This window comes from Falco peregrinus, chromosome 6 (genome assembly GCF_023634155.1).
Source record: "Falco peregrinus isolate bFalPer1 chromosome 6, bFalPer1.pri, whole genome shotgun sequence".
NCBI lineage: Eukaryota > Metazoa > Chordata > Aves > Falconiformes > Falconidae > Falco > Falco peregrinus.
Window position 1 is genome coordinate 43,380,894 of NC_073726.1, and position 24,435 is coordinate 43,405,328.

The following is a 24,435-nucleotide window of genomic DNA, read 5'->3' on the forward strand; positions in this document are numbered from 1 at the left end:
AAGAATTTCCGCATGGCAAATGTATGGTATTCTTCTGAAAAGTTATCTCTGCTGCACAATGAACCGTGATGCCATAAAGGGGAAGGAATACAATGAGTTATAAAAAATGGAGAATTACATCTTTCCTTGAGGTTTATTGGACTATTCTATACAGAGAAGATACAATTCTTGACTGAATTCTATAGAGTGGCTCAAAAACATATAAAAATACATGACTATTAATTTGATTCTTCTGTTACAAACTGCACCAAATTTTTCTGTGACAGCTCACAGTAAATGTTAAAATTCTGTTAAACAGACTCATATTTGGAAGGATATTCTGCTATAGTGTGTATTCATTCCTGCAGCTCACAAGAATCATGACGACAGGTGATAATGAAGCCAGAGAAGTATTTTTCGGTTCACAAAAATCAAGACTGGCATTGGAGCAGTGTCTCCATGGCCACCCAGGGAGCTTGAAGATACTCAGCCTGGCCACTGGCAGCTGCAATGAGAGCAGTTTCATTGCTCCAATGGATTACGTGATTCACCTCAGGAAACTGCTAGGTTTCCCAGACTAACAAGGAGTAAAGAACCAGTTTTCTGACTTGCCAAGTCACTACACAGAGTCTAGAGAGACAGCAGCTGTCACAAATTACTGACGCCCCATTACACACCAAGCTGCATTTGGTTGATTCGATTACTCATCAGAAGGGCAAAGAAATGTCTGGCTGTCCCAGAATTACTTCAAGCAACCTAAACATCAGATGCCAACAGAGCACAAGTGACCATAATTTTTTCAAGTGTAGCTCTCTCCTACAGTAATATAAAATCTCAATGGGGGGAAAAATATTGTTAGTATAAGATCCTAATAGGGAATAAAAATATCTCAGTGGGTTCTGTGAAACCACTTCACACAACACCACTGTTCAATAACACCATCCACAACCCAAATTCAGTCAAAAGCCAAAGCTTGACAAGAACTTGGGAGTAGAAGGTCACAACTGTCAAGTGATTTCAGAGATCCCAACATGCTGTGTGAGGGGCTAGTAGGGGTTTGCAGATAAACCTGCTCAAGAACTTGTACCACAAGTGGGGGTTTGTGTGAAAATGTCACTGTGCAATGGAAATTGCTTTGTGAAGAACAAGTGTTCTTTCTGACAGGAAATCTTTTGCTATCAAAGATGAAATTTGTGGTTAAAAAATTAAACAAGATGCTAAATATCACTTCAAAGTAGCTAGCAGTGCAGAAGTAAGCACATTTAACCTGGCAAACAGGTTTGGCTCACTGTGTGGAAAAAAGGGTCATAACTAAAAGGCCACTATAAATCCTGTTGCAAGGCTCCTTTCACCTCTGACCCTGGAGTTATTTCATTTTGGGTAAATAACTAATGGTTATAAAATCAAGGATTTGTAATCTGATACAGCATATTCCAGATAATTGACTTACTCTGTTAGCGTCTCTGTCCCAATGAATATTTAACTTATTATGGTGAAGAGCTTTAATAGGAGCTATCACCTAGTCAATACCTCAGTGTCAAGGCTGGAGGGGAGGTGAGGAGGAAACAGGTTAGATGCCTGTTCAGGGTCCCGGTGTGGACCAGGCAGTCAGGTATTTGAAGCCAAGTCTCTTGTTGGCCAAATAAACTGCCTTGGAGGGAGGCTGAAGAAGGAAGGCTCTCACAGTCCTCTCTTCCCTTCCAAGAAAAATGCCTTAGGCTCTGCTTTCGAGCAATTCAGAATGGGGAAAAAATTGTAAGTCACAAATTTCCGTGGGTGGAAGAACAGTTTCTCACCAGCCGTGCATCTGTAGAAGCCAAGAGATGAAGTTGGATTTTATTTCTTTGGCTCCACACAGTGTGTATGCTGACAGATCATCTGATCCAGGAGTGGATAAGGTCACTTATGCCTTCCACCATAAAGTACAACTGAGAAGACCCATCCCTGATGAAACTGTATGGCTGGGAGTGCACATGCATTTTTGCCAGTCACACTGTGTATAGCACATAAGCAGTGTGCAGGTAAAAGTCAGGATAGCAGCAAGCTGAGACTATGCTAACAATATGCTTATTTGTCTCCATTAACAAAACAAATGCCGAGCTGTGCACTGTCGGTATAAGAAAAATACACTTGTATTATCAAAACACCTGTTGTTTACTTTAAATACCTCTTCCATCTTATTTTGCAAGCCCTGTGGTGCAAGGGCTGGCTCTTACCTTGCATGCATACAACAAGAAGGGCACCTATCCCAGCTCAGAGCTCGAGGTGCTACACTGATACAATTCATTAAAACCACTTGACGTAAAATATAGTAACATAAACCCCAAACACTTCAGAATTAAAGAAGAAAAGCAATATTATTCTGAGAGTTCAGAGAAAATGAGAAATCTGTACTTATCACAGCCTCCTAAATTGTTTGCTAGCTTACTGTACTGGGCCTAAGCATCTATTGTTCTCCTTTTCCTTACCTACAGTGTGATGGAAATCACAGCATTTCTTTGACTTTGACTCTATTTTATAGCATACCATTTCATTCTCCTTTAACAAAACAGTATACCTAGCAAAATTTCAATGATATGTTTAGTAGTTATCCTACCTGCTCCACCTCATTGGCTGTGTACTGCATCGCTTCATTATGCTGCTCTTCCAACATTTCCAAGTTTAACTCCTCTAAGAATTCATTCCTTTCATCATCCAGCCACCCTTCCTCCAGCTGCAAAGAATACATTAGTACATTATATTATGTTAGCAAGGACACATGCTAAAATGGGATAAACCCAAATGGCAATGCTTGACTAGTTCTTTTTATTCTAATGATTCTCTTCAGAAAGCCAGGCAGTAGGAGTTCGCATCTCAGAAAGAGAAGAAGAAAAAGAAGGATAAAAAACCATGGGACTCTTATGCCTTTTATCCTTTCTTGAAACAGTATGACTGATTTTCTCTCATAATGAAGGAGACTGCACAGCACAGACATTATTTCCTTTCAAAAGGTATGAAAGGCATAGCACATAATCCTGAAGCTGTCATGCTCATTACTGCCGAGAGCCCCTGTGCTGAAAGAGTGGCAACATTACTAATAGGGCCAGGAGGCAACCAGGCTCTTTCCTCTAACAACCTCCATCCCAGCACTGTGCCCTGCTGCTGCCACCTCAATAGAAACCTTATGTTGTGTTTCTATCACCATTTTCCCATTGATCTTTCAGGTAAACAAACAAACAGAAAAGGATGACAGAAAGATGTGGTGACTTGAAGGGAGGTTATTTTTGCTCTCACAGTGTCCCTGGAAGCAAGGCTTACCCATTTGTTTTTTTTCCCTTTGACATTTGGTGAAGACAGTGTTGCAGAAGGACAGGAGGGGATGCTATCTTTTCTGTCAAGTGAGTATATCCTCTTCCTGCACCCACTTTGCACCCTTCACATCTTTCTGAACTGATAAAACAGGCACCCCTGGCCTAAACCACTATTCTTCTTGGTTTGTTCATTGTGCACATGTGTGTACCTGGCACACATCCATTTGTATCTGTAATCCCTTACCAGATGGCACACTGCATCAAAAAGGAAAATACTGGTCAGTGGTGCTCCTGGCTACAATGATGAGATTGTAGCAGAAGGAAGCACTTACTGTTTTGTTACTGGTGAAGGAACCAGGGGAGGAAGGTGACAAAAAGATGCTAAAAGGTAGAAGTCTCAGCATTAGACAACTACAAAAGTACCAACTATTCATGCCCCAAAACAGCAAGAGCAAACGTAACAAAGGCCAACAGCTACAGCAGAAGTACCACTGCCTCAAAGCCAGAAGAGGACTGGCCACAGATACCCGTCAGAAAAGTTACACCAAAGTAGCAAGTAGTAATTCAAAGCTGCATGAGGGGTGACTGATCCTGTGTGGTACTTTTAATTGAATACTGGCAGGAAACCACTGTTTCCTTCACAAACTGATGTATTTTGCCCATGCCAATGAACTCTCTCCTCTTATAAAGAACATAAGCCTTTCACCATTTCTATTGGCAAAGCCAGCTTCTAACAATTTGGGATTAGGAGGAGGCTTTTTTTCTTGAGGACATGTAATTTTTATGTTTATCCTTAATGGGACTTTCAAACGATTTTCTGAAACATCTGGTATGGGCCACTAGTTTTGTTTACTTGCTTGTTTGGTTTTTTTTCCCAAGGAAAGCATGAACACAGTCTTCCTCTACCATAAAAGATGTGGCTGAATTTCCCTCATTTGAGGAAATTGCAGAGATGAACAGATCTGGAGGATGAAAGATGAATCTCACTGGGGCAAATCTGCTGCTTTGACTGTGGCAGACTCAGTACCTAACTAATGGGAATGCTTATATTATGTTACAGCTTTTAGAATAAAAATGTGGCTTTAGGAAAAAAATATATACCGCTTAGTATATGTGTGCACTACATACACTGTGTGCACATACATGCATGTCAATGCACATGCCTGTGCCATTTGTTCCTACACTAAACAGGCTGTGCCTCCAGTGCTCTGTTTCGAAACTTCATTATTCATCGGTATTCACTGTGCAAATAAATGGTCAGAGATGGTTTTCTTCCCTGTTACCAAATAAATATGCTCAGCAGTCACCCTTCAAGACTGCAATAATGCCATTAGCATTTTCTATCTAGAAATAAAAGCCTGCGTAATCCTGCTGTCCTTCACCAGAGGTAAAGCAACACAACCAGCTGAAATCAGTTTGTGGACAGCCTGATTTCTGACATACTATGGCTTTTTCTTCAGTTTTGTATGTTCTTAAAACACATAAATTAAACAACAAAACCCCAACACCAAGTTGTGAGTGGGTTTCTGTTCCCTACTGAAAACCAAAACCTTACTGAAAAATAGTAAGAAAAATATTGAAACAATTCTTTCAAAACTACTGCAACCTCCAGTGAGGGTTACAATTTTGCAATATAAACTGAGGCATGGCTTTTTGTGCTGTACTATGTCACCAGTTTTATGGGAATTGTTTAGATTCCTGAAAAACATAAGGGAAATGAATGCTGAAATTGTGAATATTTTACAACTACCATATTCACGTAGAGATTCCAAGTGGCACTGAATTACACTTACTTAATTTAATTGATACAGAGTATGTATCTAGCAAGACAGAATATCAGATCAATAGCATGAGAGACAAATGGCAATATAACCAACTCTGAATTGTTGGCAGATGGCGAGAACAGTGACAATATAATGTCTTTTTGCTTTGCAATGGCCCATAAACAGAATATAAAGGGAAGTACAAACAGTAGTACTCTTCTTCTGCTCCACCTCTCCTTTAGTCTGATGATCAACCTAACATCTGCCCCCCGCAATGATATAAAAAATTCTTGGTATTGGCATAATTTTATCATTAAAACCATAGAAATATTTCTAAAAGCTTTTGTAAATGCACCTCCCAAAATATAAGCATGTTTTTGTAACCAGGGTGCTTTGGAAACAAGTAGATCCAGGTTTGCTGAGTGGTATTATAGTGACAGTCCCTGAATCAATACATAAATGAACAGCTTACATGCCTGCTTGTAAGTGCATAGGATAAAAAGAGACATCACCAATGACCAATTACAGCTTTGTGAAAGTTCATATAAATTACTAAGTATGGGAAATTTATCCCCAGAACAAATCAGAATCATCTAACGAGTAATACATAGTTTTCAAGTTCTACTTCATATTTTACTAATATTATACCAGTGCTGCCAGCTTTATTTCTATACCTGCTTACTCTGCTGGAAATACTGCTTGGTTTGGGGCAAACAAGCCCCAGTAACATCATGTTATTTTCTTTGTTGGCTAAACAGGGGCAAAGCTCTGCAGTTATCTGTTTCCTCCTTTTATCAGGAACTTGGGCATTCCTATTTCTCAGCAGTTCATTACTTACAGTGACAGTGAATGTATGGCATAACCCAGGTTCTGGCTCAGTGCATCTACTTAGTCTAACCTGCATCTCTGGTCTTGCAACCAGCAACACAATTTTCTTGCATTCTTCGCTGGAGAGCAATGCCACTGCTTCTTCCCGATTCTGGATATCTTGGCCATTTATCTAGAAAACAAACAAAAGTGGCACATTAGTTTCTATTTCTACAAAGCAACTCAGAATAAAGGGCAGATATTGGCTCATTTGTGCTGAATGTATGGACAATGAAACTTGTGCAATGGGCGCATCTTCAGCCCCTCAGTGGTAAGTGCCTTCACTCAATTATGCGCTTACTGTAAGAGCTGTATTGATCGTTGAAGGATGGTGGACATCAGAGGAAGCAGTTATGTTCATAAATGTCCAACCTGTGCCCTGGTAACATACATCTAGCAACACAATTAACCAGCCCCTGACAGGTGACGTTCATCTTTCTCCGTTCAGAGTAATGGAAGTGTCACTCTGAGATAATAGCGCTGGTGGAAGCAAGACTAGTAATGCTACAGCTGAAATCAGTCACACTGTATGCTGGTAGAGAGCCAATTAGAGAGCTACAGTATTATCTCTCACCAGGCAATACTTACAGGCCACTGCTTATTGCTGCTCCATTTAATCATTTCATATTTGTGCGGACAGCTTAGTATCCAGAACCACACAAAACATATGTATCCCTCTTCCAAGGGGATAATCAAAATAAAAGTGGTTCTCCAATGTGAACGTGCTTTTCTCGCTACTGTTCTCCTACTGTCACCTCATTAAAACAGCCACGTCCATGACTACATGGTAACAAACACATTTTGCATTGCCCCAAACCCTTTATTGAGGGAATCAAATAGAAATCTTATTTTCCATATGTATTTGGGTTTGTCCAATTCACAGCACAAGAAGTGGATTATTCTCATTGTGGCAACAACAACAACAACAACAAAAAGTACTTGATGTATATCAAAATGAGTGAAAACAGAACTGGAAGACAGAAGGTTCTGAATATTTGGAGGAAATAAAAACTTGTAAGGGTCTGATTTCAAAGTAGCAGGAACCTGCTGGTTGAGAAGGGAAAATTAAATTTCTGCATGTATGTTTGGCCTGAAAGCCCTGACTCAAAACCACAGCTTCAATTCAGATTAAAGAAAACCCCAGCATACCCTGATCACCTAACTGGCAATGAGTGAAATGTCTGAGACCCTTCAAAGCTTACATGAAGGGATTGCTGTGGTTTGTGGGAGACCAGACAACCATTTGGTAACACAGAGCTGCCCTAACCTGAAAAGCAGAGGTGCAGCCATGGAGGCTCAGGAGCAGATCTCCAGATTCTGCAAACGCCCCCAGCTGCAGTGACTGCTCTGGTGACTCCTTGTGAACCCTGGAGGTGGCAGCCCTGCTGTCCCACCCCACTCCAGCTGCACCATCATGGGGGATGAGCAGGCCTTCAGCCTGCCCCATTGCATCTCACCCCCATGGACAGCACTTGTCAACGGGCAGGTTCACAGCTAAATACAGCAGAAGTTTAGGCACGGCTCACTAGCACTGTCCTTACAAAACCCTTCCCTTGACTTTTCAGCATTTCATGTAAAATACTCAGGCTGTTCTCCGATGCTTAAGCAGATTATGAAGGTGATGGGAGAGGTGTGAGGTTTGTGAGAATGAGAAGGGGACGGTTCTGGCCTCAAACATAAAAGGAAACCTGCTGTAATTTTGTGAGGAATACACAAAACAGAGTGTCCCCCCCCTAGCCTTAAACAATGCCATCTGCTGCCCACAGAAAATGCCCCCACGCTCAAGGATCTGTCTCTCCCCCAGCCTCAGTGTAATCTCCCCGTAATGGCACTGTCACCTTCTATTTCTCTGAGTTATCTCATCAATAAAAGTAGATAGAGGGTCAATGTGTTTTCAGATATGAAAGTAAACCCCACATAACTCTCTGGGTGTTAACTTTAATGATCAAACTCATAGTTATATATCAGCACTGACATTAAAGTAATGCTCCAGTCTACAAAAGAATGGCAGAATTACCTATGCTTTTCTCTCGCCCCCAGAGTCTTTACTCACAAATGAAAGGAATTTCATTAGGAACTGGAGGACATTTGCCTGAACTACTGTTGGCTCTCCACTTCAGCCAGAAATTTTACAAAGCAAGGAAAGGAACAGAAAATGGACCTGCTCTCTATTTCCTTATTTTGAAACAAATAAAGTAGGAACAAACATTGTTTCTACTCAGTCGAATAAACAGGTTTTTTCCTGCTTTTGCAGGTTAAAAATACTGTTATATCCTGTTTGCTTTCCTCAGTGGGTGTTTTATAGAAAGACATGGAAGGCAGGGCACTGACTTTTCCTCTCCTCAACACACCCCATGGCGTGGTCCCACCACCCCAAGTCCTGCCAAGGGGCTCACTGCCCTGGCACCATGGTGTCTGTGTTTTCTTGGGGGAAACATCATCCTGTGACCATTTTCACATTCCCAGTCATGCAGAGAATGAGCGGCCCCTGAGTGAGCCTGGACATTAAAACATAACTTATTATTTCTCCTCCAAAAAATGGGCTATTTGGTAAGCCAGCTCATAGACTCTGTTGTCTTAGCAAAACTCCCAAATCTGATACTGGAGTAAGAGAAACAGGTACAGGTTTCAGCAAAGACATTTCCTGCAGAAATGAAAAGACTGGAGGGAAGGAACAGACTGATCTTGTGACAACCTGAAAGTTCATGTGCCTAAATTAATGATGGGCAATTAAGGAACAGGTTACAGAAAAGCAACCTGTTTTTACCAGGAGCTACTTCTGGGGCTTCAGTGAAAAAAGGTCAAAATACAAGGGAAATCGACTGGGAACCAGAACTAAAATGCTACAATACAGCAAACAGTTTCCATTCTACTGATTTTTGGCAGCTGCTTTGTGATTTTGTCACTAGGGCAACAAATGTACTTATTCACTGCCAGTTGAAAACGGAAACCCACTGCTATTCTAGCTACTTCTCTATACAAGTACACTGTCCTCCTCCAGAGACAGCAGCTGGCCACCCTCACCCACAGGGGCTATGCTGTATCACACAAACCTATCTCTGGGGCAGCTCTTTAAATGAGTGGATCAATTAAATGAGCTCTTTAAATGAGCGGAAACAAAGGGAGAAAAAAAAAAAAAGCTAAGATGGTGGGTTAGAAAAGAACTCAGAAAAAGCAATGTTTTATTGGTGGAGGACAGAAATATTAACAAAAACCTAATGAACCTCCTCCTCAAGTATGTTCAATATCATCCTTCACTAACAGCACATTTTTTGTATGAAAATTCTTACCATCTCTACTCAGCACAAGTGAGTTTTATCCAAATTTATGCAATCAGTGAATGATCAGCATGTCTCTGACACCCATATGTATGTCTGCAGGATCCCTGTTTAGAATTTGACACTGAGATGAACATAGTGGAAATGAGATTTGCTAATAAATATGGCAAAAAAAGACATAGGACATAAGGGCATGAGCCAGAACGAGTTTGTCATTCTCATTTTTCAGTACATGCACTCTAGCTCCCGGCTATTGTGTTAAAAAACAGACAGACATGGATTTTCTCATCGATCACAGTAACAAAGAGAACTACCTTCCCTCATTAACAGTCCACTGCAGAGACAGCAGCACTGGGTGTTTGTCTGAAGAAAGAGTTTAAGGAAGAGTCTATTGTCACATACTTGCAAAATGCGGTCTCCTTCACGGATCCGTCCATCTCTGGCAGCTATGCTGTTTGGATCAACCTGCACAGGACAATATCCAGTAACTGAACATTGAAAGATTTTTACTGGAAATGGTAACAGCTGCACAACAGTACAATTTGAAGAAATACCATTTTTACCCTGTACAGAGGCAATCTGAAGTTTCCTTTAGAGTCATATGATCTCAACAGTTCTTTAAATAATCGTATAAGCTCGTTTCAGATAAAACTCTAAAGACAGAAAAGGTTGGGAGCATACGATTTTCTGATTAATACTGTCCTATGCCATCATCAGGCATTAGCCTGCAGCTGTCAGAGCACTAAGAATTAATGACAGAGTCCCTCTTCTCTGGTGCACTATGGACTGAGGTGCTTCTACAGCAGTTGATACCTCTATACAAATGGGCCTGTCTTTTGGCAAAGAGAAGGTTTATTTTAATTTCATGGAAGCATTTACTATTAAATTATTATCTCAGTTATCACTCTGTTATTTCCTCTGGAATTTTGCAGCTCACAAGGAAACAGCAAAAAACCCCAAAGGATCTATATTGTATAGATCACTCACAGGTACTGTATATCGTTCCTGGTCTGAGTCAGTTAATTTCAAGTTAGTTTAACCTAAAAAGATGTTTAGGGCTCCATTAACAGTTTATCAAAGTCACTACAGCTCATCCCTGAGCAATGACCTACTGTTCATTGCAGGGCAATTCGATCTATCACCTTTCATTTGATGGTTATCTTAAATCATTTATTTTGCCTCGTCATGCCATAAGCTATTTTTTCAAACCAAACATATGAGTTAGGCATTTGGTTTGCAGGTTACATCCTCTACAGCTGCTAGATATTATTTTCTTCTTGTGCATTGTCATAGAAAAAAAAATGATTCTGAAGTGCTTAATCAAGTATGAAAGACAATACAATTGCATTCACTTCAAAAGGTCTGGGAAATTTCTACTGTGTTGGAAAACCAGCACATTTCACATATAATCCTAGAGTGTATTAAGAGATTCCTGCATTTCTTTGTCCTCATGTGGTGAAACAGACTTCAACATTAGTGCTTATAGAACTGGTGGAAGACTTATTCTTGGGTAGTTTTATATCAATTCCTCATTTTTCAAAGGCTGTGCTTTTCAGCTTCTTTGACATTGCTGCTGGCCTGGAAATGTGCAATCTGCCTTCATCCCTGTTCACTGATACGCAGGAGAACTCTCTCTACCGACCTCCTCTGTCCACAAGCTTCACTCAGAATTTAGAATCACAGAATCATAGAGTATCTCAAGTTGAAAGGGACACATAAGGATCACTGAGTTCAGCTCCCTGCTCCTCACAGAACAACCTAAAACTAAATCATTTGACTAAGAGCATCGTTCAGATTCTCCCTGAACTCTGACAGGCTTGGTGGTGTGACCTCTTCCCTGGGGAGCCTGTTCCAGTGATGGACCACCCTCTGAGTGAAGAACGTTTTCCTAATACAGTTCATCATGTCAGAAAAGAGACGAATTGGGAACACAGTTCACACAAGATAATCACCAGTGAGCGTGGACTCACCAGTGACCTTGGGCTCACAAGAGTTCTGCTTTATCCAGTAAAACAACCCTCTTTGAATGGCTGGAGACTCAAAGGGAGCTAGTGTTCCTGGAAGTCTTGCAGATTGACCCTGTGAAACACTAACACCCTGTGGTATGTGCTGGATGACATGTTTTCCTGTTGAAGCCAATGAAAACCTGAGGATTCATTCCATCTCAGTAACCAGTATTCTATTTTCTGTCTGGCAAAAAAAGTCCTCTAACTCTTTCCAACATATTCCTCTCCCAAGCTACTCTCTCAGCCCACCTGTAGTATGTCTGTGTGTACCATAACTGTAACAAAACCACAAACAATAAAATAATGATTATCCACTGTTATGATTATCAAGGCTGTGGCAGGGGGAGAATGCAAGCAGGGTGTGGAGACGGTGCTTTTCTCCTTAAAAACTCTTCCTGATTTCCATCGTAAGGGCAGATTTCTTTCAAAATGCAGACCATGCTCAGACTGCTTTGTACTTCCCTAACTATGATGTTGCACTTAAAAGCATTCACATTAAAGAAGCTCGGTAGTAATAATTACACTACTTGGGCAACATAATTTAAACTGATAATCTAAATGAATTGAAAGTGACATGTGCTGGCTGATGGTCAACACTTCTGCACTCTGGTCTCAGAGCACTTGCTCTTACCTTCCCTGGCACATTCAGCCCTGCACCACAAGCACCTCCCACGCTCCTCCCCACTGCCATGTCCTTACCTCGCTGACATAGATCCCTGTGTCTTCCTCATCGTCAGTTCTGTAGCAGACAGTCAGACCCAGCTTCTCCTGGCTGCTAATGCGGCACAGCTCCACCTCCTACAAGAAAACACACAGGCTGTATGGTGGCTTTTGCCAAGGGTGGGAACAATTGTGTAGCCCAAGGAAACACCAAGCTGCTGACATACTCATACTATATCCATACTCGTCCTGCCCAGTCTTGACACACAATATTTTGTGTGCATCTTTAAGGGGGAAAAGATTCTGTGCATTAAGAAGGAAATCCCAGTACATTGCAGCTTCAAGCTACATAGAAACAGTTCAGTAAGACATGCCAAACTTTAAGAAATATGCCTGTGGATCGATTCTGCAGTTTCATTCCTTTTGGATAATAGAAGCTGACTTACAGCATATTACATAGTCATTTTAGTCCTATCACACCAGCTATTGATTTATAGGATACAAGTCAGACTGCCTACACATCAATCAATCAATCACAGAAGTGCCACTCCCTTCTAACAGCAATCTAAGTCATAAAGCAAAAACACAGCCTTCCATTAATAGCATAATTCCTTTCCTGGCCAGTTTCGTGCCATAGCTTCATTGCAGAAACTGTTAGGTAACAGAAGGATGCTTCAAGGAATCTCCTGTGGAGCTGAACAGCCGTGGCATCCTCCTCAATTGTGAGATGATGCAGAAAACATATTTTTAGTGCCAGATGTCCCAGCAGTGGCATCTCCTGAAAAGTGCAAGTTTTAGGGCAGATGGTGCAGCAATAACTACTACATACACCCACCTGAGTTAAGCATCTTTAGGGTTCCACGGGGGAATCATTCACAAAAACACAAAGCTGCACTTGGTTTGAACACTGTGAAACAAATAACTGTAATAAAGCATGACGAATCCAATAGCACAGAGTATTAGTTTGGTTGCAAGTGGGAAAATTTATTTATATATTTAAAAGGAGTCTGCAGGTGACACTTGGAACTCTGCTTTGCATGCTGTGCAAAACAAGAAGAGACAAACCCATGCTTCAGTTCTCAATCTGTGACACAGAGTTGGTTCCTCCCCATCCCCAGAGATGTCATGCAGATTAATCCATAAACAGGCACAGGGTGCACAGCGATAAGGACTCACTACTGAGTCTCATTGAGTTATGGGGACCAGATGTAGAAATACCACAGCTTACAGAAACACCTGCAGCTCACATACACGGGTTAGCAGATGAACTCTGCGCCATTTTAATTTCGGCTGAACATCCGTGATGAAGTGCACTGCTATGGCTCGCTCCCCTGCCTCCTCACCAACATACGCAACTACATGGGTTCAGTACCTATGTAAACCCGATAAACATCTCCCTGGACTTTGAACATTCAATGTCTTAATGAAAACTACAAGAAATTTAGAAAATGTCATGAAACTGTAGTTCTCTTTCTTAAATATGGCAGGAGTTTTAAATAGGTTGGTGAACAGTGGAATTAGTTGCCAGAAATGTTATATGTCAGGTTTGAAAGAAGACACATAGGACCATGTTATTAGGGAAGAGAACTGCAGTGACCTGGTTTTGGCATTGGGAGTGAAAGTATGTGTACTGGAGGGAGGCCTATTCAAAACCCATAATAATTGATGCCTCCAGAGGGAAAGAACACTTGACTAGAACTGTAATATTAGGGAGAAATTACAGCAACAAAAACGGCTTCAATTACAGCAACAAGGTATACTTTTAAGGAATAAAGAAGGTTGCGGTCCCTTGGAGTCCTATAAGGAAGCTTAAATACACCATAAAGGACTGAGACTGGGACCTTTAAATCAAGCCAAATGAGAAGCTGTGCACAAGCTGAAATCCATTGACTTTCATTGTCCTGCCGGCACAACCTCCTGCCTCCCTGCGCTGAGGCTGGACAGGGGCCCCAAGGACTGCTCTGAAGGTAATTTCTTCAGCTGGGAACAACCTTGAAGTTCTTGTGGACAATTTGTCTCAAAATGTTACTACAAAGCTATACGAATGTTTCAGGTTCCAAACAAACTGAATTCTTTCAGTGTGCTCACTCAATGAGCAGGGTAATTCAGCCATTTAGGGCACGAAAGAGCAAAGGAAAATGGGTATTACCCTAGAGGATTATCCTGGGAGTCAAACAGGTTTGCTGAAACTATCTCTGGGAACCAGCTAATGACAAATATCAGTGACTAATATCCTCTGACTGGGATGCACTGGCCCTGGCTGCACTTAGTGCTTGAGTTGTCACAGCTTTTGTTTCTCCACCCAGTAACAGAGTTTAGAGCTGAGGTCTGTACTCAGTACTCTTGGGACTACCTCTTTCCTAAATAACCACATGTAGCATAGTCTGATGACTGCACGTGGCTGTGGCTACTTAGAAGCTGTAGATAACTACTACTGAGATATTGGTACTTAGTGTTAAAGGCCCAGTAAACATTTCACGTTTTTCAGTCTAGATTGAAGTACATACCCAAGTGGTATCTCATTCAGTTTGAGTGAGAAGTTGGATGAAGTCTCTTGCTTTGCATTGGAAGTCTTTCCATGTAACTGCCTTTTTCCCACTGCACATCTGCACTAGCCTCATGACATCTTCTTTTTTACAGCAAACATGATACAACCCAGTCACATTCAAACAAATCACGGGTGACAAAACATTTTTGGACAATTTAAAAGCGCTCTGCATAAAATATTAAATAATCTTTTAGAGCAAAGTCCCACAAGTCTGATCTTTATATAACAAGCACATCTGAAACAACTTCAGCAGAAGAGCAGCAACTGAGACACTAGAGAACTCGGACCATCACGGTCAAATGCATTTGACATTACATTTTGTTACAGATGCTTTTTAGTGTGGGTTGTTTTTTTTTTTTTTTTCTCCCTAACTGCACTTTAACAGATGAAACAATGAGTTTGGTAGCAGTAGCAATTTTGTAAGAATGTAACTTCCTTCTCTGAAATCCCTTTAGGTACATGCATACATGCACATGCACACATACATAGTTGCCTCCTCTTTGGTTTTTTTTGTGTGTGTGCAAGTAGGGACTAAACTGACAGTCTTCAAAATTCAGCATTTTAAAAATATGTGAGAAACAATATTTGGAGATTCATGAAGTGTGCTGACAGACAGATGGTGGAAGGAGAGGGACTGAGGAGAGAGCTCAGGAGATGACAGCCTCCCCCTCTTTTGGGCACTCTGGGGGCAGCCGCCTCTCAACATGAAGAGTATTCTTCTGCCAAGTGACAGAAATCAATGTCAAATTGCTAAATCTTTAACTTGCTGCTTCCTTTCTCTGTGTGGGCAGAACAATAATTCAGTGTGGTACCACAGTGAAGACAATACTTCAAAGTGTTCTGCCATAAATTATTTGGTTAAAAAATAGACATGGAAATTAGAATAAGGACTATCCTGTCTTGAAAGACTGGGATGTAAATTTCCAAGGTAGCCCATCTCTTCACACATAGAAAAGACAGTGAAGAGGTGCAGGTCACAATCCTGAAGGGCTGAAAACTGGTTATGTTGGTCATCTTTTAAAGTGATAGCGGCTGTAGCCTCTGGCTCCCAGTTAAAGGCCGGTATTCACTTCAGTGATGGAAAACCAGTTTACAGGCTGTCAGCCTCGGGAGACATAAGACCAAACAAGGAGCTGTCACCTCTTTGGGGAGGGAAGGGTAAGTTAATACTGTCATTTCTCTCAAGTGGTAGAGAAGTAGATTATAAATGTCATCAGCTGGGCTGTTGGCTTTCTAGAACTGCTGAAAAGAGGTTAAGGGCTATTAAAGGAGACCTTGTAAAAGTTTGCATTGGTTTGCAGTTATATTGGGCCTTTCTACTAAAAGCTAGATTACAAAGAGTAAAGCTGCTGGTCTGTTAGAAAACAGACAATGAACTCTTCAGCGACCTTTCTTAAACAGTCTTTCTGGGGCAAAAAGAGCTCTGTACTCTTCACATTTTCCCTCCTCACACTGGAAAACAGATTACAGCCTAAAATGAGAAAGTTTCTTCTCGCCGCACCCAGAAGACATTGAGATGAGTTATTCATCTGATGACCCTGTGCTGGAATAACTGCACACATGGAAAGCTTACTCTCCCCATTTTTCTTTGCTGAACACTCTGCCAGTGGTATCTACTAAGCCATACACACCTTTGAATCCTTCCCCCACTTTCTGTCAGGATTAGCTACTCCCTCCCTGCTCAACACTGATCAACCCACTTCTAGTGTGGCTAAGCTCTGCCCCTGTCTCATCACTGCCTGTCAGCCTCTCTCATCTCCATCTGAACCACCCCACCCTGGCACTCCTCTCCCCCAATACAATCCTTCTGTCCTCATCCTCAAAGCCCTTCTCAGTTCACTTTCTCCCTAAGCAACACTTCACCCTTATTCACAGACAGCAGCCTCACTCACCCTTCTCTCCTTTGCCCCCAAACATTTCCATTCTCAGTAAGTGCCCACATCCACACAGCCCCCACAACACCTGCCTTTTACTCCCACCTTATACCCCATAAAGAAATTACTGCTTGGTAAGCAAGAAGCCCCATCTACTAAAGCAAGTGCTTTGCCATGTATAAATCACACATACAGCTGGGCACTACCAAAACAACCTAGTATTATAGCTGCTTGTAGAGGAATGCAGGCAGTGGGTTGATCAGCATTGGTAACATGCAGCTGTGGCCTTGCCTCAGAGGCAGTGGGTTGGTTGACATGGATGATGTGCAGCTGTAGCTGCTAAGTAGTTAAATAGCTCTGAGGATTGGGGGAGAGGGGGTAGGATGGAGGTGGAGTGGTGTGATTGCTGGAGGAAGGAGATAGAGCACAGACAGTAGAATCTGACTAATGGTAAAGTCTTGTTGCAGCCTGCTGGTTTGTTTGTGCTGCAACAGCCACTTTGTTCTCCTTCCTCTCTTTCATCCCCTGATCCTTTGTTTGCCTTGCCTTCTCAGGCTTTTGCATGATGAGAAGAAATTGTTGTACAGGTGTGAAATAAGGTAAGCAAGAAATTAGAGCTCAATGCAAGTTAGTTGCGATGAACAGCAAGCTACCCTCTTCCCAAGGCAGGAGACTCTCAAAGCCCATACAAGAGCGTCCAGTGTTTGGAGGCAACTGGGTTCCTGTGAAACTCAGAATAAACTTGAGATCTGATGTGTCCCTTGCCCAGGAACTGCTGGGGAATAAGAGGGTTCAGGGAATCCCTGATGTTCCCTGTGATAATATTATTTTTGCAGAATTTGATCTACTATATTCACAGAATTAGTGAAGACGCAGAACTGTAACTCTTTGGCTGCTCTAGTGCAATGGATATTTAAGGATGAAAACATTGCCCCAACTCTAAAGGGTTAAGAATCTAGTTGTTGGATGCTATAATATTGTCTTGTCTCATTCTATGTCCATTTCTCATTTTTGTCCACTCATGACTTACTGGTTGTGAAATACAGTAAGACTAGTTTACTGTATGTACTGTAGACAAGTATAACTAACAGAAGTTAATAAATTATTCAACATTATTCTATAGTATGACAAAGGTAAGCTCTAAACTTGGTTACCTCATGTCCAAACATGACATCCTAGAACTGGGAGTCTCCTGAGACTATGTTGACAGAGAAACCTGCCAATCCTCTTTGCAATTTATTTGTGTTCAGAAACATACTGACCCATTTCCAGAATGGAAACCATTAATAAGGAAAACTTAAAGTTACCATTGCAAATGACAGAGGATGAACTTACTGATACAGTTAACCAGCTGCAAAATCAAGAAATGTAAATTTTCTGAAAAGTCAATGGGTGTATTTTAAACTACTGGGCATATGTTTGACATTCTTCCCTGGATGATGCTCTATATTCAGGAAGGGAAACTTCTCTACTTCTCAAACTCATCATAATTTTGAAAAAAAACAAACCAACAAAAAACCAACCCAACCAGTAAGATCTTGCTTCACAGAACAGTTTTAGCAGGTTTCCAGAAGTCCCTATTCCTTGTTCACTTGTAACTTTTGGTGCAGTCACCTCGTGACCTTTTTGTGACTTGTCTTCCTTATCTGTAAGCAGGAAACATGCAAATAGTACCAGAGTAGCAGGACATAAAATAATAAATTATTACGGAGTGTTTGAAAAAAGGCACTGTAGAAATATTAGAAATACTGTATATCCTTCCAATATTCCCCATCTGCCTTATAGCAATTGTTGCACACCACTAAAAGAACCAAGGGAGACTATCAAAATCATCATAGCTATTGAGTTCCCTTCACCTGTACAGTGTATTAATGGGTCCCATGAACTTTGGTAACACCATTAGAAGGGACAGCACGGAACAAAACACAACAGTATTTTTTCTAAATGGATGGTGTGTGATCATTTCAGTTAATGTTTAACTCCTCATTACAATGAGAAAATCATCTCACTGTTGAGACACAGTAAAATACCAAATTAATTTTAATTAGTGTTACTCTCCAGTGCAACAAACCTGTGACTCATAGCTTTGGGTTTGTATTTTTGTGATGTGGTAAGATAGAGGATCGTAAATGTGTTCTGTTTATGAAAAGGTCAACTATTTCATTTCTCAGCATTAACTAGCATCACCTGGTCCCATTTTACTCCATTATCTTTAGAGGAAAAGAATGTCTGCTTCTCATGCTGGTGATGTATCAGTATAGTCCACCCTGTAAAAACAAAACACTGTGCTTTCTTCCCTCTTCCCTTTGAAGAACTCTCCTGAATGGGGGAGAAAACAGACAGAAAGGAGAAGGGAAGTTTTGCTGTCTACCCGTATGAAATCACCAGGTTTTAAATTAGGAGCCAACTCAACAATGTACGTATGGTTTTTAGAAAAGGAAGTCACCACTCTGTACCAGAGAAGGATTCCTGCTTCACCGGAAGAAAGATAGAAAGCTTCCCATCTGGAAAAGTTCTCTGTGTGGTGAAACAAATAATGCAATTCAGATATGCTTTATCTTCATCCTAAAACATATGAAAAGAGCTGTATCTTGGCTCAAGTCTTAAGGTGGCTGCCAAACTCCATCTACAAAGCCTGCAGTAACATAGCATGTTCTAAGTCAAAAGAATTCAGAGAGAGGCAGGCTGTACAGGTATCTCTTGGGTTCAGTAATTTTTCTGTACCATAGGATAATTATTAGTACCTCTCAGATCAAAACTAGATTACAAATTGTTACTAGTTGTTATTACAGCAACATCAAGGAAAAAGAAACCCACTAAAAATAGTTATCTTCATAGCCACCCAGAACAATGTATTTACCACCAACTAGTGAATTACTGCCCATCACTAAATAAATTAGCCATGTGCACACTCTGAAACAACCCCAGTTATGAGCTGGAACACCTTTACATTCTACCCTTTTATGGACCATTACTAGGCAGAGCTCAGAACTCTACACAATTGACCTCACAGCTGGGATGACCTAAGAGTTTAAAAATGCTAAAATACACCAAGGTTTAGCTGTCAGGTTTTATGATTATGTTCTTGTTTTCCTCAGTTTCTTTCACAAGCACTTCTTGCAAAGCAGTGTCTTTGAACCAGGCTAGTTATTTTGTGTTGTGCCTTGACTGCACTTTTCAAAGAAATCAAAGCTTATTGAATGCAATGAGTGGGCCCAACATCTGATGATCCAAGGTGGCGGACTGTACTGTTTACCATGAATTTTAATAAAAAAAAAAAGAGAGTCATTACTTCTACCTTTGCTCTTCCTTTTAACCTGTAGAAATAGCTGAGAAGGTGTTTTAATGTTCATCTTGTTAATGGTATAATTGACAGAATGATTAACTGAATGAATGAAGCACAAAAGGCCAAGAACAGAGTACTTACTGAATAGATTCATGAAGAATTAACTGAGAAAGTACATTAAGGTCTGATTTATTTTAATAAACTGGTTATACGGAAAAAAAATCCTTATCCATCTGAGCTAGCGTCACTCTTCTGAAGCATCAAACAGAAGCGCACAGGGACTACAGGGACTACACACATCTTAAAATTAAGATTCACTCCTCAGTATCATCTTGTTTCTGCATTTTTATGGGTGAGATCAATCTCCAGTTTATATGCATAGATGAATTTTGGTTGTTCTTCACACTTTCTGTCAGGGTTACTGTAAGAAAATCTTCTTACAATCTTCCTGCAAAGTCAGATCAATTTTATCAGCTTCTTGCTAGAGGTTTCTGTAAACTATGGAAACAAGCAAAGCTCACCTTCAACCTCCTGTGTTTAGCAATCCCAATTCTGCAGTTTTTATTTCATCACTAGGAGTGACATAAACACCTGGATCGTTATCAGGCAGAGCTTCAAGTGGCCGAGCATCCTGGCTGCATATTGCTAATCACATTCACTTTCTTGATCTTTTCCTTCACACAACTGGGAAGGATATACCTTTTCTAGGCTTCCAAATCACTGGTCATTTACACTGCTACCTTCTGTAACATCTAATGTTCATAATGATGCACAGTCATCATCACTGGCAAGTAATTCTGCTCATGAAATAAAAATAAATAATACAAAAAGAACCACAGCTATCCCTTTACTCTTCTTACAGAAACAGTTCAGTCTAATGAAGTCCTAGATGGGTAGAGAGCTAGCAGTGTAGCTACTAAAAAGAAAAAGTCACCTCAAATTCAGAAGTGATGAGAATGGTATTACACGTTACATAAAAGCATACATTGTAAATGAGCATGGGTGTAAAACAGAGGAGCTAATGGCCTGGGTTTGCAACAAAAAAGCATCATCATCAGAAGAAATCCTTTAGGCTTCCTTCTATAACACCATTGATTTCACCTCTGAATTTGTACCATGCAGCAGGAGTTGTGACTTTCCCATACAAATGATCAGGGTATATACAATGGGTAAGACTACACACTTCAAACAGGCATTTCAAACAAGTATCTCATTACACCTTACCCAAATCATGTTTCTGACTCTCTTAGCTAAGGTTTGTTTAGCAGTTATTTCTTTAACAATGACCAGAAGTCACTTGAGGAAACTCAAAAAAAGATGTGTAAATCCTAGCATCAGTGTAAGTTATCACAAAAATCTATTTTTAAAATGATTATTTTTTCCCTATGAGCTACATATCTCTGTTTAGACAAAGAGAATCTGTGGTGCCTCCAAGGTACTTTTGAGAAAGTAATTTCATATTAAGGTAGATATTTTGTTTCCAGGCTTGTGGTGGGTGCTAAATATTTAATTTTTTACTTGTGTGTGCATCTGTCTCTGTGTGCAGAGGGAAGGTAATATGTGTCTGTAAATTCATGTATATGAGCATATAGGTACATACGGTGTGTATATATCTGTGTGGAAGTGTGTCCTAGGCAGGTAAGTTACGCTGCAGAGAGTCTTCCCTGGCAATCACCAATCAATTCATTTAAAAGCATGATTGCAACTCTTGAAAACACAGGGATAGGATACACATTTATAATGTGTGTACATATACATATAAATAAGATACACATTTATAATGAGAAAGCAAAAGTGTCAAATGACCCCACAATTCACAGGACCAGAGCAGTGACTACTTACAGCCATCTCTGGACTCTACCTTTTAATGGCAAACCCTGTAGAAGACTAATTATTTATTAATAACTGCAAAAACAGAAATGGCAAAAGGAAACAAGAATTTTCAGTTTTCCAGAAAACCTCCTCTGTCATAAGCTAGATCAGTCAAATATAAATGCCCTCTCTCGCTTTACCTCCATGATAACTGTGTGTTTAGGGTGGGCTACTGTAAAGAAACAGCTCACAGGAGAGACTACACAGAATAAACACCTATGACTGCAGCTTTCTTAAGTGTACCAATAAAAAAAGATCAAAACTGCCTGAGATTCTGGGACTGCCAGACTGAAGGCAAGTAATACTACAGGCAAACAAAGGCTTCCTTGACCTGGGAACCATCTTAATACTATCAAGAGTTACACTCTTGTGTTAAAAGGATTTTCCAGGAAATACGTTAATGTCTATGTAACACAGGCTAATCGTAGGCTGTGTAGCAGAAGTAGTCAGTGTGAAACAGAGTGCAGTGCAACTGCCCTCCCCTTCACAGGTCACTGCAGGGTCCCACTGCATTCTTTTCACAATGAATAACCTTGTATTTAAATATCTGTAGTGGATTTAATTTACAAATGCTGGCCACTTCCACCGGGAAACTAATGCTTCCATCAGAAAAGCAAAGCTGTTAACTCCACTGGTACCCTCACCAAGGAAGGTAACAAGCATTGCAGAAATTTAGCAGAATACAGTGCAGTATTAGAACTCATTCTGTAAATGCCTATGGAGATTATTGGTAGGGTTCAAGATTTCACTTTTAAAGCAACTGGCATTCATGAGTTGTGAAAATAATGTAAAGAATAAGTTATTTTTTCCCCCTAACACTCCCAGTATGTTCTGTTATGCAGATTTTACATAGACAGGCACATCCACAATGTACTTGGGGGCTATTTGGATGGAAATAGAAAAGCTATGGAGCAAGACAGAGCCAGCCTAGATGTAAACAAGCTGGAACTGCTGGCAGCTGTGCTGTTACAAATAAAACTGCCTTCCCCACTGTCTTCTCACTTATCAATTTTGACAGAAGACTGTTGTGACTTCTCATAAACAGCATCGAAAAGGACAAATCACATTGGGTGTCAGATTTGCCAGAATGGATTTGGTTGGTAGCTTACCATAAAGAAGCAGAGGGTTATCTCCATTCCACACGGTGGGGAAAAACAATGCTTTGTCCAAGGGGTGGGGGCTCTACCTTAAAGGCTAAAGTCTCATTTAATCCTCATTTTTTAAAGTCTGGTTTAGATTTAAGAATCTCTGACACAAGATTTGTTTACATCAAAGCAGAAAGGAAAAACATCAGCAAGCATTTCTCAAATGCATAATCCAGAAGCAAACAGAACACAGAATGAGAAATACTGAAAAACAAAATCACTTTCCTGCTGATCCCTGCTTTACAGCTAACTTAGAGCCACATGCTGCTTTGTGTCCAGACAAAGACTGCTCTGGGACAGCAGGATGCTGTAGAAAATGATACCAGTGTTAAAAAGAAAGAAAGAAAGAAAGAAAAAAAAGTAGTAGCAGAAAAACCCAGAATTAATGTGGTGACTTATAGGCACCTATTAATGAAATAGCATCTTGCAACTGTAGGAGCAGAATTTGGCCCTGTAGTTGATGAATTCTTTGATAATGAAGCTCCACTGGATATGGGAATTCATTCTTTCCCAGCAGCTCTGGAGTGAAAATTTTTGGTGCGCACTATAGTCACTCCCATAGTAGGAAATCAAAGAATGGAGTAACTTAAGGCATGGCAAGTCTGCCAATCTATGTTCAGCAGTCTGATGTGTGATGATCAGTAGCAGTCTGATGTGTGATGATCAGTAACAGTCTGATGGCTGTGAGTGGGAGGAGGAAGACACCCAAGTGTCAGCTGAAACTCCCAACAGGTGAAGGACAGGGGGCAGATGGCAGTCACAGAGCAGTCAGGGGAATGGGCTGGGCTGGATGCATGGTGGAGTTGGACTACAAATGTGAGAAACCTTTGATCACTGTGCTATGAGCAAATTTAGTGTTGCAATGAAGAGTCTAAGCCAGGGGTCCTCAAACTTTTTAACCAGGGGGCCGGTGCGCGGATGCAGTGGCAGGCAGTCACCTGCGGCTGCTTGGTTTCCCCCCCAGCCCCGGCGGGGGGGTTCTGTAAATACCGGGGGCCGGATTGAGGACCCCGGGGGTCTGTATCCGGCCCGTGGGCCGCAGTTTGAGTACCCCTGGTCTAAGCATATGGGAATAAGATAAACACAGCTTTTAATGTGGGCTTTGCAGGCTTGGTGTAGCCTTTCTGACTTGCTTTTAAAGGACATTTCAAGCCTTGAGCCTAAAGACACATGGTGGACTTTACAGTGAGTGTATCTCATAAGGAAGTAAAGGAAGGAAAATAAAATAATCCTTTACAGACTTCATGGCTGCAAAAGGCTCAACAGCTGACAGTATATCCTCCAGGAAGTCACAAACATCCATGAACCTGAGTTTTCCCCTTTAGCTAGCATGCATAACACCAAACCTTCAGATCCCTGTCAAAAAGATGAATTGAAAAAATCAACTCTTACGGGAATTATTAAACGCTATTAAAAAAAAAATTTCCCCTGTTGTCTGGATGATCACACTTATTGCAAAGCAAAATGTCCTCAGCATACATTGTTATTTCAACTAAGCCATGGTCTTACTTTCATCCCTAAATTTTCCACTTCCCATTAATTCTCTTTATTTCCGTTCTTTCCCCATGGTCCAATAATGCTAATTTATTAGAAGTACTTAACTATATACATATATTTTCCTACGTTACATATGCAGATATGTTTTCACCTGCTTCAGACGCAGCACCCCTTCTGGTATGTTCTGCACTTGAGAAAACCATGAAATCTTGCTTTCTGAGCAGAGAGATCCATGATGAACAGCTTATATATAGTATTTCTCAGCAACCAGCTTTGATCCTCACTTTTGGTCTTCCACTCAATACATGTGTGAAGTTGCAAGGATATGGGAAGAGTTTAAAGTATAATTAACTAGCTGATGATATGCAGT

At 40.8% G+C, this 24,435-nt stretch overlaps 1 protein-coding gene across 1 annotated transcript in view; it reads right to left on the reverse strand.

Moving 5' to 3' along the window:
- The window catches only part of PDZRN4 (PDZ domain containing ring finger 4), a 251,054-nt gene that overhangs the window by 5,966 nt on the left and 220,653 nt on the right, over positions 1-24,435 (reverse strand). Inside the window, exons 6-9 of the mRNA XM_055809103.1 lie at positions 11,883-11,981; positions 9,580-9,642; positions 5,931-6,032; positions 2,576-2,692 (exon numbers count right to left, since the gene is read on the reverse strand). Of these exons, the coding sequence (XP_055665078.1) occupies positions 2,576-2,692; positions 5,931-6,032; positions 9,580-9,642; positions 11,883-11,981 (381 nt within the window). The remainder of the gene's footprint in view (positions 1-2,575; positions 2,693-5,930; positions 6,033-9,579; positions 9,643-11,882; positions 11,982-24,435) is intronic.